Below are 15,462 nucleotides of genomic sequence, written 5' to 3' on the forward strand. Positions count from 1 at the left end.
TTCAGGAAGTGAAATATTTTAGGCTGATTGAAATACACGGAGCAAAATAAGGCCTACTCTTGTAAAGGATAAAAATCTACAAGGGGGGGGGCTTCCTCTTGCTCTGCTGTCTTGTTCTTTGTGTTTGATGTCTGGGTGTGTATGTGTGTGTAGTGATGTACTCTTATTTGGGATGGTGTGGGTTGCCGTCCACCTCCCCTACCCCAAACTGAGTGACCAAAAGCAACCTGCTCCGGTCCAATCAGCCTCAGTGCTTACCTTCACACGTAAGCGGCAGGGGCACTCAGGTCTGTCAGACCCTACACATGCAAACGCTACATACACACTTGTGACACCCGGACACACACGTTGGTACACACCCTTGCCACCTGTCCCCGCCCTCGTCGAGACACCTCTGCACGACCCCTCCGCCATTGGCCGAGTTGCGGAGCCCTCAGCATCTCCATCGTGGCTGAAGGGAGCATTCAGGAGAGCGGGAGACACAGGTAAGCGTCCTTGCAAACGCTATCTAAACGATACGGAGAGGGAGGGGGGCACAAGGGGTTCCTTATTGACTCATGGATTGAGTTTGGGGGCACTAAAGGTGACAGATTATTTTCCTTGATCATTTGGATGCTTTAGATGGTGGTTTTATGACCGTCGAGATAGATGTATAAGAATGCTTTTTACCCTGGGTACTGATTCCTTTGGAAAAAAACGAGTTTACCATTGCTCAACTGTCTAAGCCATTTTGCATTTAGGCTGTTGGCTTGACTTTGGGAAAGCTATAGGTGGCATATTGTTATACTTGATAGGAATGCACTAAATGGTGCCTTCATAATAGATGTATAAAGGTTGCTTAAGGTTGCTCATTCCGTGTGGTTTTGGGATTTTGGTTTGGTGGAAAATAATTACCATTGCTGCTTTTTCTTTCAAGCTAAGATATTTTAATTTTATTCTAATGATATTTATGCTTATTATCATTGATGAATGTGATGCATTGTTACATATATTGTTCATGCTTTTGGGCTTTGCTCAGCTGTCTTTAAAGCCAAGCCTTGGTTGTACTTGATAAGAAAACTACAGGTGAACGATTGTTATGATTAATGACTGGGATGCATTGAGTGGTGATTTTCTGACCTTTATGATGGCCGTGTAAAGATGTTTAATTATTCTTGTTGATGTTTCTTTGGGATCTGGTTTGAATTTACCTTTGCTCAATGGTTTTTAAGGCTATGGCATAGTTCCACTTTAGCGAGTTTGGGTGGCATAATTGCTTTTCTTGATGATCGAATGGTAGTTTTATGGCTTTCACGATGAATCTATCTAGATGTTTTTGTTATTCTGATTGAACTTTTTTTTTTTGCATTATAGGATCTTAGAAGGGCTTACCAGTCATTAAAGGGCTTTGGTTTTTAACACCTCCCTGATGGAAGTGCACTTGATGTGATTGTGGTTGGCTTTTTGGGAACCTGGGATACTGATTTGGGTCAAAAAGAATTTAGCCTAGCTACACTGATAGCTTTTTTGCAATCTGCAAACTTGCGAGCTGCAGCTATGTAGTGTGGGTATTAAGGGAAAATGGGAATGTCCAGTGTGGGGTCAAGGACACCGCTGTCTTCATTCTTATCATGTAAAAATTTGTATATTCTTACGTTTTGTTCTGGATGTACAACACTTGAGGCATCTCTCTCTTGCTCTCTCTCTCTCTGCTTCTCTCTATTTATCTGAGACAGTGTGCATTTGTGAGTCTTTCCAAATGTATGTGTGCGTGGTTGTGTGTGTGCGCGTGTTTCCTCACAGCCTGAAAAGCTGACTGCCATTCTGTCCACAAACCTCGGTGGAATTTGGAGTTTGAGTGCTGAGACAGGCAGTGACCAGGCCCTCATAAAGGCCCTCTGTGAAGGGCCAAGGGGTCGAGCAAGTGTTGAACCGGACCCCTCCTCCCTCTCGTCCCTCCTTTTTGCACTTTCTCCAGCAAACCCTGAGGGCCAACATCTTGTCCACGTCTCTCTCTTGCTTTCTCTCTTTCTTCTTCTTCTTTCTCCCCTGCTCTCCATTTCTCTACCCCGGCCTGGAGGACTCCTGAGTGTTTTTTTTTCTTGTTTTTTTTCTCAAACGTGCTGAGACTTGGACTTGGCTGCACCTGTCACACCAATAAATCCCTGTTCTAGAGTCTATGCAAGATAAATAATATATAGCCTCTTATCATATTCTAATCTTCTAATAATCCCAAATGAGTCACCTCAGATTGAACTGGAATACAAACGAGAATGAACTGAGGAATCCAAAATAAATAGAAGTAAAAAAATTGTGCTCTTCGGTGGATTCTAAGCCAAACCTAATATTACCACAAAAAAATATACAGTTTTCCCCCTATGTAAGTGGTATTTGCTCCCTAAAATTTAATAAGCACTGACTTGGCTTACCTGTTTGACTAGTTCATGTAAAAGTTGGCCCTGCACACACAAGAAACAGAAGCTCCTCGCACTGGGATAATTGGGTGGACCCTGACCCGTGAATTATAACACAGTAGTGGTGGTGGAACAAAAAATACTAATCCAAACAGGGTCTTTCAACGAGGTTATAGATAATCACGACAGATGTATCAAGATTTTGTGAACCACAAACGGGTAGCAATTTGCGGCACTAGTTTTTTCCCGCATGGTCAAAATGACTGAAGACATTTGGTTTCTTTTCTAACTGCATATACGTTTATGCTCTGCGTCCCAAAAGGTGAATGATGAAGACGCTCGTACGACTGGTAGTGGGACTGCTCGTCCTCAAAGCTGTGGCGGCGAATCCCCGGTTCTCTCGGCAAGCCGACCTGGACTCATATGACGACGGCAACTACGATGTGGACGACGTTAACTCGGAAAACCAGGAGTATGACTATGAGGACGGGCCGACCATCGAGGATCCCGAGGTGAGTTGAAAAGGGGATACCGACGGTACCGTAAATTTGTTGGAATTGAGAATTCCTGTTTAGCCAGCTGCAAAACGTTTTCTTCCGATGTCAACAAATCACATTAACAGTGCGATTGATTTTTTTTGGAACAGGTCAGCAGGATAAAACTCATTCCAAAGATTAAATACTTCTCCAACTTGGAAGACTAACAATGACTCTATATGAAATAATTCAAGATTGCAATTGACAGTTGTTATATGGAACAATGACGGCTGTTTCTTCCAAATCTTGTGCAGTTTTCTTCCCCCCAAAACACGGAATTCCACAACTGGTTTAGCTCAACTCCAGACGTCTGATGTGGCGGGCCTGTGAAGCATGTGTTCCCATCTATCATGTGAACGTAGGCCGCAGAGTGACAAGGTTCAAGGCAAATGGGGAGTCGAAGAGAGGGCGAATTTAAACCCGTAGACTGACTACTATGTCAACAAGTTTAAACATGACTTTTAAGCCTAAGCACACCTAACATGTATCACGGTAACCCATGACTATGACACCATTGTAATCAATCAGAAACCCCCAAAAACTCATTTAAGGAAAAGGTGCAATGATGAATCAAGAAAAATTAACTCGTAAGTATGGATTGATAGGTAAGCGGATTCATCCTTGGTGACTATATTGGGAGAAAATAACCCAAAAAAATCAGCTCTTGGTCAAAGCTCATCATATCGTAAAGCTAATTACATTTGGCCATGTATGGAAAAGTATACGAACACGTAAAGGAATCTAGATTGGATGTGTTTTCGACAGATTTGGTCCATGTGCATTAATTGTCGAGGGGACAATGAAGCATGAGGATGAGGATGAGCGCCATGCCTCTGGAATGCTGAGTCTTGACTTTCCACTTCCAAATTTTTGTGTGTGTGTGAGTTGCAATTTATCTTCTTTCGTCTTCTCATGGGGGAGTGAAGGCTCATTGGGAATGAAACTAGAGTGAATCTCCAGCTTATAATAACCAACTTGGAGGTTTCTTTCGCTCTTTACCATGACATATTTGGACTCTATGCAGCTTTTGCACAGGGAAGGCCTGGAATATCAGCAAAAGAAGCACAGCGGTGGTCATATTGTGCCATATTGTCTTGAATTGTAATATGCAACAATATGTGTTGTTGTACTTTCTCTGAGAGAAAAATACACATTTTTGCGGGATTCAAAAATTGCAGAGACAAATCCTGAGTATCAGTCTTGTGTTTGTCTTGTTGATATGCCCATGCAAACTTTATTTTGGAAACCTCAGCAACTTTGTCTGCTGTAGAAGCCACAAATATTCAGACTGAGCAGGACACTGCATATGCATGATATTAAGTATTTTTAAAAACTATTTCAGCTTCTCCCCGGCTGAATGCTTCCAGTGACTGTTAAACTATGAAGTGGGGCAGCGACATACTGTTTGGCTTTGACTCCACGCTTACATTGAGCGTCAGTATTCCCATGCTGTTTTTTCTGCACGTCTGCATGCCAGCTTTTCGCCTCTTCTTCCCCCATGGGTGAATATGTTTGTTTTGGGGAAAGGGTGGTGGGTGAAGGGTGGGGAGAGTCAGTGCTTTCAAAGGCCTGCCTTGTTGCATCCCGCACTGTCATCAGCCCGAATCTCTAAAACATTAGGACATCGCTTAATTACACTCATGCATGACTTAGCTTCCGGAAAGATCTCCTCATGGTTCCTACATACAGTAGCTTCTCGCTGTTAAATTGTCATAGACTTACTATGACATAGTTTAAAATGCATTGCAAAATAAAGATTCATCCAACTACCATGTGTGTCTTGGTTCCACAAGGACCATTGAGTGGTGTTTTTAGTGGTGTGTTTAAGTGTCAGGTCTTACCTGTGGTGTGTGGTGTGTGGTGTGTGGGAGTTCATTGCCACCAACTGGAGGAGGCTTGAATTGCAGCGTTATGCTAATACTGTAAATTGTCATGTGTTTACATCAAATTACATATCGATCTTTTTTTTATCCTAATTTCATGGTCTTTTGTTCTTTTTGCCAATATTAGGTGCATGAAACTATCATTAGTGCTATGTAGGTTAATGAAAATTGTGGTGGATTTTGAGATTAGGCAGCATAGGGAGTCTCTGCTGCTATCTGGTGGTGGAGCCTGAGCCCACATGCAATTTTGATGAGCTACTTGGACATTATTTAGTGCTGATTCTGTAAAAGGACAGGACAGGACAGGACAGGACAGGACAGGACAGGACAGGAGAGGACAGGAGAGGAGAGGAGAGGAGAGGAGAGGAGAGGAGAGGAGAGGAGAGGAGAGGAGAGGAGAGGAGAGGAGAGGAGAGGAGAGGAGAGGAGAGGAGAGGAGGGGAGGGGAGGGGAGGGGAGAGGAGAGGAGAGGAGAGGAGAGGAGGGGAGGGGAGGGGAGGGGAGGGGAGGGGAGAGGAGAGGAGAGGAGAGGAGAGGAGAGGAGAGGAGAGGAGAGGAGAGGAGAGGAGAGGAGAGGAGAGGAGAGGAGAGGAGAGGAGAGGAGAGGAGAGGAGAGGAGAGGAGAGGAGACGATGGTACCTCATAGGATAGGACAGCATAGACCGAATAAGACAGCATAGGATAGGATGGGACATCATAGGATAGGATGGGACATCATAGCACATCATATGACATCATAGGATAGGATAGGATAGGATAGGATAGGATAGGATAGGATAGGATAGGATAGGATAGGATAGGATAGGATAGGATAGGATAGGATAGGATAGGATAGGATAGGATAGGATAGGATAGGATAGGATAGGATAGGATAGGATAGGACAGGACAGGACAGGACAGTGCAGGACAGGATAGGATAGGATAGGATAGGATAGGATAGGATAGGATAGGATAGGATAGGATAGGATAGGATAGGATAGGATAGGATAGGATAGGATAGGATAGGATAGGATAGGATAGGATAGGATAGGATAAGATAGGATAGGATAGGATAGGATAGGACAGGACAGGACAGGACAGGACAGGACAGGATAGGATAGGATAGGATAGAATAGGATAGGATAGGATAGGATAGGATAGGATAGGATAGGATAGGATAGGATAGGATAGGATAGGAAAGGAAAGGAAAGGAAAGGAAAGGAATGGATATTGGCTGGCATTCTGGTCTCAGGGCTGTTGTCTTCTCCTCAGATAGAGATTGGCACCCTGGCTCCACCTGACTACAACTACCCAATGCCCGAGGCCTCGTTGGAGGAGCAGGAGGAGGAGGAGGAGGAGTTGCCCATAAAGCCCCAGCTCATCCCTCAGGGCTCAGGGGGGTCCGGTGTTCTCATGGGCCCAGACACACAGAAAGGTCTGAAACAGGTCAATCCTGTCATAAATAGGAAGTTATTTGAAATCGTAGGTTTTTGGAGGGTCTTGGAGTTGTGCAAGCAGCATTGCCCTTGATCAGTAACAACTAATCTGTTGTGGTTTTCTGCATCTTTTCTTTGTGCATGTGTTCCATTTAACTAGCTGTTAATGGTTAAATGTGTCATGTTTGTTGTGTCTCCATTAATAACTAATCTTGTCTCTAACAAGAGGTGGAGCTGCGTCTGACGGCCAATGACATCCTTCATGTCTCCGGGGATTTTGGGGGCTCAGTGGGGTCCGGTGCCTCGGGAGCCTCTGGGGTTTCTGGGTCAGGAGGCTCAGGAGACCCACTGGTCTCTGGTGCCTCCGGGGGTTCCGGCGATATTATCTTCATCTCTGGGGCTTCTGAGGAGATTCTCAGCAGCTCTGGAGGATCAGGGGAGTTCTTGGTCTCCGGGGATGTGGATTTCTTGATATCAGGGGATCGCTATGAATCTGGGGAGGTCTCCGGATCTGGAGACCTCCTGATGTCTGGGGAGATCCTAGGATCAGGGGATTTCCTAATATCCGGTCATCTTTCTGGGTCCGGGGATCTCTTGATATCTGGAGATCTATCAGGATCTGGAGATCTCTTGATATCTGGGGATACCATGGGATCCACAGCTTCTGGAGATTCTGGAATTCTAATAGAATTGGGATCAAGCGGGTCTGGGCTTGAACTCCCTCTGGGCTCTGGAGGGTCTGGGGACCAAATTGGTTCTGGGTTCTCGGGAGATCTCCTGACCTCAGGTGCCTCTGGAGGCTCTGGGGTTTCTGGGGACACAGATGAGTCTGGGGAGTCAGGGATAACATTATTGCCTGGAGGTTAGTACTTTTGATACTCGTCACTCCATTATTCGTAACCTTTGTCACCCTAACCTGCTGTTTAGTCTTAATTGTGAGAACGAATGTTTAACAAGTTGATTGAATGTCCATGCCACATCTCGTCATGTGTCTCCTTATCACTCCACCTTGGCTCAAACAAGAGGTGGAACTCCCCCTCATTCCTACAACTATCCCACAAGAGGCATCGGGTACTTCTGGAGATTTCTCAGGAGTTTCAGGAACCTCAGGGGACCTTGGAGTCTCTGGAGACATAGATGTCTCTGGAACTTCTGGTGTCTCTGCCTCTGGAGAACCCAAGGAGCCTGATTTAATTCTGATTCCTGACATTGATAAAGGTCAGTATTTAATCTAGATTCAAGACATGTGCCAAAGGCTATTTTGATTTTTAAATCGTGGTGCCAGTGGAGTATGTCTGCTTACTAACACTCAAAAGTGATTTCCATTTAACTATTGTTAAATGCAATGAACACATTCTTGGTAACATCGCTAACTACTGCGGCAAACAGTATCCCACTGATTGCCAGACTTGTTGTTCACGTCCATGCTCATCTAACCTGTTTCCTCAACGCCTAATCTTGTCTCTAACAAGAGGAGGGGCTGCTTCCGACACAAGAGACCCCTCAGGAGGGTACTGGTGGTGTAGAAACAACACTGGGCTCTGGGCTACCAGAGCCAGAGGAACCCGAAGAACCTGAGGTTGACACGAAAGGTGAGCAAGTCAAGGAGAATAGAAAAGGAAACCAAGTTCCACATGCATTCAACATCAAACCATGGTCACAAAGTTAATCCAAATGACGCAACACAGCTCTTACTATTATGTTCTTATGCTCTTCCCCTGGTTCTTCTCGCTCCTTGTGTCCTTCAGGTATGCCCACTTGCTTGCTGTGCACATGCCTTGGTGGTTCAGTCTACTGTGATGACTTGAAACTGGATAGCGTACCACCTCTGCCCAAAGACACAACTCATTTCTATGCCCGCTACAACAGGATCACCAAGATCAACAAGTCTGACTTTGCCTCCATGAGTATGTTTTACACCCGCGGCTGGTGCGATCTGCTAATGCAAAGAGCTGACAGTGTGGGTCTCGGTGCATTCCAGACAAGCTGAAGAGGATCGACTTGACAGCCAATGCCATTTCGTCCATTGAAAGCAGGGCGTTTATGGGTCTGCCGGAGCTTGAGGAGCTGGTGATTCGAGAAAATCACATTTCACAGATGCCCGTCCTGCCGGAGACCATGACTCTGATTGACGCCAGCCACAATAACATTGAGTCCAAGGGCATTCCCAAGGAGGCTTTTAAGGTTTGTCGATCAGAATATGAAAATTATTGGTATCAACTTGTCCTCTGTAATTCAATTGTCAAACATGACTTGTGAAATCCAGGACATGACCGGCTTGCTCTACCTGTACCTGACGGATAACGAAATAGACTACATCCCTGTGCCTCTTCCAGATAGTCTGCGATCCCTACATCTACAGGCAAGTTCTGCTCAGGTTTTGAAAGCACTTGCTCTCTGGTTCTGCGGCTCATTCTTTCGATAGCCAACTTGGTAGAATGAAGTACTATAGTGAGAACAGTGGGAATCATTGGGTAGAGGGTTCAAATCTGGTTTAAAGGAACATTCATTTTTGGTGACGAGAAAACATGACCAGTCATACCAATGAAAGTACTTGCCCAGTGAGATCTTAATCATATACATAAGCCTAGTTTGCAAGCAGCTGTTAGTAGAACGGCGGACTAGGGTAAATTATTTTAGGTCAGTGTTTCAAATCGGGTTTGAAATAAATGTGGCTTTCATTGTGGTTTACTCACGTGACTTCCACGAAAGCAGTGTTGATTAAGTTCCCATTCGGTGACATGTGGATGGTTACTGAGTGTCCATCTGGGAGCCAGTCCATTATATAGTCAGTCAGATGAAAGTCAGATGGGGTAGGTTCCAACTCCGTGTGACCCTGAACAGGATGAAGGATACAGAAAATGGATGGGATGATAACTTGGAATATTGCAAGGTCAACAAAAAATAATAATCACAATTTTTATATGTGATGTGTTTTCACAAAATCAGGTGTATGTTGTGGAAATTAGTTTAGAGTTATTGACAAAATTATTTGTTTGGTTAAAACTTGACATTTTGAGATTTCTCTACAAATAACCGCCTTGCTGTCTCTATTTTCATTTCCCATCAGCCAAAAGGTTAAAATCTTTGTCCAGGTTTATGAAAATAAGTGATTAGTACACAAGATGCCCCTAACTAAAGCCTCTCGTGTTTGATTACATCTGACAGTGTATGATAGCATCTCAGTAACCTGGCTTTAATAATTTCCTCGCCTGTACCGTTATTTCCCAAATGATTTACCGAGCAACCAATAAAAGTAGAAATCCACCCTAATGTGACGCCAGCACGAAATTAAACATGACACATGACAAAGTGCATTGCGTAACCAAGTGCTTGTTTACAGCTGAGAACAGTATGATGGCACCTCTCGGTAACACACCTTAACCAACTTCACGAATGATTTACAAAAAAATGACCAAAGCAGCCAACAAAGGTCAAAATACACCATAATATGACCCCAGGACAAAATCAAACAGAAGACAGGCCGACAGACAGTCGTTAGTTTTTGACCATGCCACATAGTCGAAGCGAATGCCGCCATGAGCCATTCGAAATGTTTGTAATCCAAATATGATTAATCATCAGTCCAGGGAATTTTTTTTCTACTTTTAATAGAACGCTTAACAATGATTTCATCACTTTTCAGCGTCGTCGTCACTTATTTGGCGACCGTGTATAGTCTATTGGATAGTACGTTGGTGACCCCTGCTGTACAGTCTGTAAATTGTTGATGTGTTTGTATTACAATCCATCCATCCATTTTTTTTCCCATCCATTTTTTAACCTATCCTCACGAGGGTCGCTGGCGTGCTGGAGCCTTACCCAGCAGACTTCGAGCAGTAGGCGGGGGACACTCGTCAGGGGTGTCAAACTCATTTTTTTCGAGGGCCGCATTGCAGTCATAGCTTCTTTCGGAGGGCCATTATGACTGTCAACCCAAACAAATGTATGAGCACCTCATATTGTATACAGTAAAAGCTACAAAACAAACAGACAAATAACTCGTTTTCAAATCAGACGAATAAAAACTGGTCAAATATTTTTAAAAAAGACATATAAAAAGTGAAGACAATTTGCAATTCTAGTAATGACGAATTTGATGCACAATTTGTCTTCGCGGGCCACGTAAAATGATGTGGCGGGCCGTATCCGGCCCCCGGGCCTTGAGTTTGAGGTTTAGATTTAAACTGGTTGCAGGGCACACAGACAAAACGAGCATTCACATTCACATTCACATTCACAATCACACCTAAGGACAATTTAGAGTGCACAAATAACCCGATCATGCATGTCTTCGAAATACAGTGGAGCCTCGGTTATTGACCACAATCCGTTCCAGAAGGCTGTTCGAGAAGTGAATCGTTCGAATTCCAAATCATGTTTTCCCATTACAAATAATGGGAAAAAATGAATCCGTTCCAAGCAACAACAACAACAAAAAAACCCGCCTTTTTAAAGCATTTTTTTCATTTGCGCATTTTTGTCCGATCGTGCAACTGCAGCGCACCGCCGATCGCGCAACTGCAGCGTCGCCGACCGCACAACTGCACCGCGCTGGTCGTATTATTGTGACAGAGCGGTCGCTAAATTTTAGAAAATATTTTAAAGTCCTAATGGACTTTCCAAAATTTAAGTGGACCTCAGTGCCAAGAAAGGAGCCTAATTTTGTCCCATTGCGCAACCGTAGCGCGCCGGGCGCTCACTGTCGCATTGCTTTAGGAGCGTCTTTGTGTTTTAGGATGGCTTTACCGCTCCCACTTGCTTGCTTTGGAGACATGATTAGAGTTGATGCAATCCTCAGGGTAACAAGAATGTAATAACGAACGGAGTCAGTTGGCATGCCGGTCCTCTCGGCTCATCTCGCGAGGTTCGACAACCGAATTTCGTCCGACATTCGAAGCAAAAAAATCTCGAATACCGATTTGTTTGAGAACTGGGACGTTCGAAAACCGAGGCTCCACTGTACGTTGAATGCAACAAAAAATGTGCTGAGCCATAAAATCTTTTTATTTATTTTATTTATGGATCCAAATGTATTTGATATACGTATGATATCCATGATGGGGAAAAAAATCATGTTACCTTTTCATCGGTTTGATCAGCTCCAAACCATAGTTAGGGCAAACTGACTACAGCGTCGTGCCACTAATTCTGTGTTTCGTTTTTATTTCGGACACAGCAAGGGCAATACACATGTACGTCACTTCTGGAGCACCTGCTCTGCTCCCGCTCTAATTTCTTTTTCGGGCTCTTCTCACTCCCCCCTCGTAACGTCACACAGCTGTCCCAGGCTGTGCCTGTAAAACATAGCACAGATGGCAATAATCTGTGACACAGAATTCTTCAAATTTTTGTCTGCAGTAATTTTACCTGATTTAAAAATTAAAAAAAATTAAAACTAAGAATCAATAATAATAATAATAATAATAATAAAAATGTTTGGCAGATGATGCCTCAGGAAATGACTTGTTTGGAGATGTTTTGGAGTTGAGGCCAAATGACCATTTTGCTCAATTTTACCTTTTGAGATGCCAAACGTCCTCACTGTAAAATGTTTAAATTTCAAATAATGTCCTTACTTGCTATTGGAATTTACTTCATTTTCTGAAGGTTTGGGGGCAATATCTTTTTTCTGAGGTACTGGCTGCTATGGACCTTTGAAAGATCTATGTGCCAAAACTTTAGACACATTTTTCTCAACAATTTAAACCTGCTAACATTGAAACTGCTTAACTTTTGTCAATTTTTTGAGGTACTTCCATGTACTACACACAATTTTAAAGGGAAGTGAAGAATTAGAATACATCAACATCTCAATTTTTATTCTTGGAGATATAAGGGGAGTAGCGTTACAAGTTTTTTACGAATATATTCTGGATGATCTAATAAAATGATGGAGGGTCTTTGTGCTATAATTCTGTCAAAGGTCTAAACCTTTGACCAGGGGTGCTCAAACCTTTTCAGCTTACGAGCTATTTTTAAAATGACCAAGTCACAAAGATCTACCCACTACAATAAATAAATAAATAAATAAATAAATAAATAAATAAATAAATAAATAAATAATATGGTGCGTGTATTTTTGAAACGCACTTAGAAAATGACATTGTGAGAAAAAAGTCCAGCTCCCATTCCGTACGAAAGTGATACGTTTTTAGCTTCTTACTTGTTTTTTTGATGGTCATAAACTTTCTTTAGTTTAAAATAAAAAAGCGAGTGCGTGCGTTGATTAGCTTATAAACTTTGGCGGTTTGTGTGTGCGCGGCCGTTAAACATGCTGCGGTGAGGGGTTGTAGTCACTGTCTATTGCGCATGTGCGGTTCACTGTGATTACCTCCCGACAGGCCTACCTGTATGTCAATCAAGCGATGGGCTGGATTCTAGCGTACAGTAATTTTTTTTTTTTTTTTTTTGTTAAACGTTATGCAATCAACCAGTAGTAGCTTGGCGATCGACTGGTCTATAGAGTGATCCCTCGCTTCTTCGCGTTTCGTTTATCGCGGCTTCACTACATCGCAGATTTTTTTTCCAAAGTAAAACAACATTTAAAAGTCAAAATAAAACTTCTAAATTGAGGAAACATGTGTGTAACCTTTAGGACAATGTAGTATTGCTCCAAATATTCCCCCCATGTGTGTCGCTCCATCCCAGCATAACACTCATATTTTTTCCAATCCTTCCACAGCGTAACAACATTCAGTCAATGCACGAGGACACCTTCTGCAACCTGCACGACTTCAATTACATTCGCAATGCGCTGGAGGACATCCGCCTTGACGGCAACCCCGTCAACCTCAGCCGAACTCCGCAGGCATACGTTTGCCTGCCCCGCATCCCGGTCGGCGACCTCATATAAAATTCAAACACACCCAAACAAAGCGACCGCCGCCACGCGTCCCTGTAAATAACGACCCAACAAGTGCACGGGGGGCGTGCGGATGATACTCATCTTTGGCGTCTTTCCATACGCCGATGGATACAGTATTTTGCGGAGAGGTACCACTCTGCGTGGATATCCACGATTCCATAAATGCGTGAGATGTGACTGACAATGCACATACACACCGATGTAGCACACCTTCAGAACGGGTGCACACATACACACTTAAATAAATAACATAAGCCAAACTGTTTCACAACTTGATTTAGGAGTTAAAGTCAACCCTCAACTGAATGTTTCTGTCTGATGTCTGCTCAGAACTGGTCAATTTTTTTGTTTTGTTTAAAAGATGTTTGTTTTGTAAAGATGAAATATAAATGTTAAATAAATCCTTTGGAAATGTAAACTTATTGAAGGCCGGAGCTCAATGAAAGGTGAGATTTTGAGTACCTAATGCAATAAAAGACGCATTTTAAACACAAGCATTTGTTGTAAAGTCTGTATTGTAATATAAAAATATATGCAGCAAAGACTTTCCGGGGGGGGGGGGAGAGAGATAGTGACTATGCACAACAGCTTATTCTAAAGACTTTTGCTCATGATTTGGGAGGAGCGTTGTCGGTTAGCTAACAGCTAACTAACTGTTAGCTTCAAAGCTAACAGCTTGGCCTTATGTGCTCTGTATGGAATAACCACGAGTGAATAAAGTTGTTTTGATTACCTCTTCCAAAACAAAAAGCTTTTTTTTCAATGTTTTTGATTGTTTCAAAGTTGTTCCCACATCTAATTCAACAAGAAAGTTCAAGGTTTGTTCCCGATCAAAAACTATCAATGAGTTTTTCAAACAAGTCCAAGAAACGTTCTGTCCTGTTCTTTGAGTCTGTGCTTGTCGCCTGTTCAGCAGAAGGTTCCAATGCGGCTTTCTGTCTCTCCAAAACCAGCCGCTCTCTGTTGATAGCATCTCGGTCCTTGGCCACAATTTCTTTTTCCCGCTCTAAAAGCAGCCTTTCCCGCTCCATCAGGGCTCTGTCCCGCTCGACGATGGCTATCTCCCGCTCCAGCAATGCCCTGTCCCGTTGCAGGGCCATGCGCTCCAGCTCCATGGATTGTTTTTCCCTCTCTGTGGCTTCGTCTAGCAGCATAAACTCCTGGCTGCCTTCCATCACATCCTCATCACCACCGTCCTCCTCCTCTTCTGATTTATTCTCTCCATTCAAAATCACCTCAATTTCCGGGACTATGTTTGTTACTTTCACCGGAGAGATGCTAGGCGGGGTTCTCTTTCTCTTTTTACCTCTGGATGAGATACACAACTTGTCATCGGTGCAGATTCCTACAATAGGAGCGCTTCCTTCTAGTCTGCCTTCCATGGCGTCATCCATCACAGTGAAGAGAGGCCACATATAACAATGACTTTTGTCCTTAAGATCCTAAGGAGAAACATTTATGTGTAAGCAAAATTGCATATAAAATATAAATATAATAATATAATAATAATATAAATGTAAAGTTAAAAAATGTACCTTGTATCGTTGTTTTAGGTTTTCCCATTTTTTCTTGGCCTGACGGTGGTTCAGTTTGTGTTGCAAGCCCATATGTCTGAGGATGGCCATCCATGCCCTTGCGGCTGTATTTCTCTTTCCGGAGAAGAGATAACTATTTGACATCCTTAGCTTCACAAGCTCTTCTGCTTCCTTTAGGCTCCCTAAAAGAGAAAATGAATAATATAATAACGCAGTAGGTATTAACCCAGGGTACATAATAATGCACTTTTAGCCAGTCAGATTTACGAGAGGCAGTGAACGCAGCACAATACAAAACACGGAACTTGCCGCATAACAGCGGGAATTACGACAGTATTTGCAAAGTTGCAAATTAACCAACCCTTTATTTTATATGACTTATTAAGATGAGTAGTTTAGAAAGCAAGTAGTAATTGCAAAGTCCACGCATGCACGCACAGGGCACTTCGTAGGTCGCCATTTTCACAACAGCACCCAGCCTTTTTTCTTTTCCTTTTTTGCTTTACAAATTGAACTTACAATTATAAACCGGCTCCACGGGGTTTACTGTATCACATGGCGTACTCGTGTACACGTGATCTAAGAACGCCATTTCAGGTCGAGTTAGAAGACTTCTTCGATCGAGTGCACTTCGTAGGGTAGACGTCGTTTTCTTCTGAGCGGTGGGGAGGCGGCTTGCGTCACTTCCGCTTATGCCGTCAAAGCGGCGTCATTTCCATCTTCATTTTATTTCATTTTACAATTCCCTAACATTTCCTCTTTCTTAATATAACAACTGGGAACAAACCAAATAAATATGTACAATCAGATATTCCAGTTCACTTACAAAATC

The 15,462-nt window shown here is 43.1% G+C and overlaps 2 protein-coding genes across 4 annotated transcripts; one reads left to right on the forward strand and one right to left on the reverse strand.

Moving 5' to 3' along the window:
- The first annotated feature begins 239 nt into the window (after nt 1–239).
- On the forward strand, nt 240–13,589 carry LOC148379494 (uncharacterized). The gene is made up of 10 exons (XM_088366547.1): nt 240–485; nt 2,716–2,905; nt 6,064–6,226; nt 6,454–7,089; nt 7,251–7,445; nt 7,700–7,819; nt 7,976–8,134; nt 8,209–8,411; nt 8,494–8,589; nt 12,913–13,589. The coding sequence occupies exons 2-10, from the start codon at nt 2,720–2,722 to the stop codon at nt 13,081–13,083; spliced, it is 1,929 nt and encodes a 642-aa protein (XP_088222673.1). The 5' UTR covers nt 240–485; nt 2,716–2,719; the 3' UTR covers nt 13,084–13,589.
- A 3-nt stretch (nt 13,590–13,592) lies between these two features.
- On the reverse strand, nt 13,593–15,329 carry LOC148379495 (uncharacterized). 3 transcript variants are annotated; one of them, XM_088366551.1, is made up of 3 exons: nt 15,150–15,329; nt 14,631–14,812; nt 13,593–14,537 (listed from the first exon to the last, which is right to left on the reverse strand). In XM_088366551.1, the coding sequence occupies exons 1-3, from the start codon at nt 15,220–15,222 to the stop codon at nt 13,926–13,928; spliced, it is 867 nt and encodes a 288-aa protein (XP_088222677.1). In that variant the 5' UTR covers nt 15,223–15,329; the 3' UTR covers nt 13,593–13,925. The 3 variants fall into 3 exon arrangements, with proteins under 3 accessions (XP_088222677.1, XP_088222678.1, XP_088222679.1); XM_088366552.1 differs by lacking the exon at nt 15,150–15,329 and adding an exon at nt 15,069–15,137; XM_088366553.1 differs by lacking the exon at nt 15,150–15,329 and adding an exon at nt 14,992–15,129.
- Between the last annotated feature and the right edge of the window lie 133 nt (nt 15,330–15,462).

This window comes from Syngnathus floridae, chromosome 22 (genome assembly GCF_059516105.1).
Source record: "Syngnathus floridae isolate MCC-2025c chromosome 22, RoL_Sflo_1.0, whole genome shotgun sequence".
NCBI classification, from domain to species: Eukaryota; Metazoa; Chordata; class Actinopteri; order Syngnathiformes; family Syngnathidae; genus Syngnathus; species Syngnathus floridae.

Excerpts from the sequence above, each read along its gene's own strand:
- LOC148379494 (XM_088366547.1), top strand. The coding sequence starts at position 2,720 with ATGATGAAGACGCTCGTACGACTGGTAGTGGGACTGCTCGTCCTCAAA. Across the intron at positions 2,906-6,063 it reads CGACCATCGAGGATCCCGAG|ATAGAGATTGGCACCCTGGC; the intron begins GTGAGTTGAAAA and ends TCTTCTCCTCAG. Across the intron at positions 8,590-12,912 it reads TGCGATCCCTACATCTACAG|CGTAACAACATTCAGTCAAT; the intron begins GCAAGTTCTGCT and ends ATCCTTCCACAG.
- LOC148379495 (XM_088366551.1), bottom strand. The coding sequence starts at position 15,222 with ATGGCGTTCTTAGATCACGTGTACACGAGTACGCCATGTGATACAGTA. Across the intron at positions 14,813-15,149 it reads CGTGGAGCCGGTTTATAATT|GGAGCCTAAAGGAAGCAGAA; the intron begins GTAAGTTCAATT and ends TTTCTCTTTTAG. Across the intron at positions 14,538-14,630 it reads ACCTAAAACAACGATACAAG|GATCTTAAGGACAAAAGTCA; the intron begins GTACATTTTTTA and ends GTTTCTCCTTAG.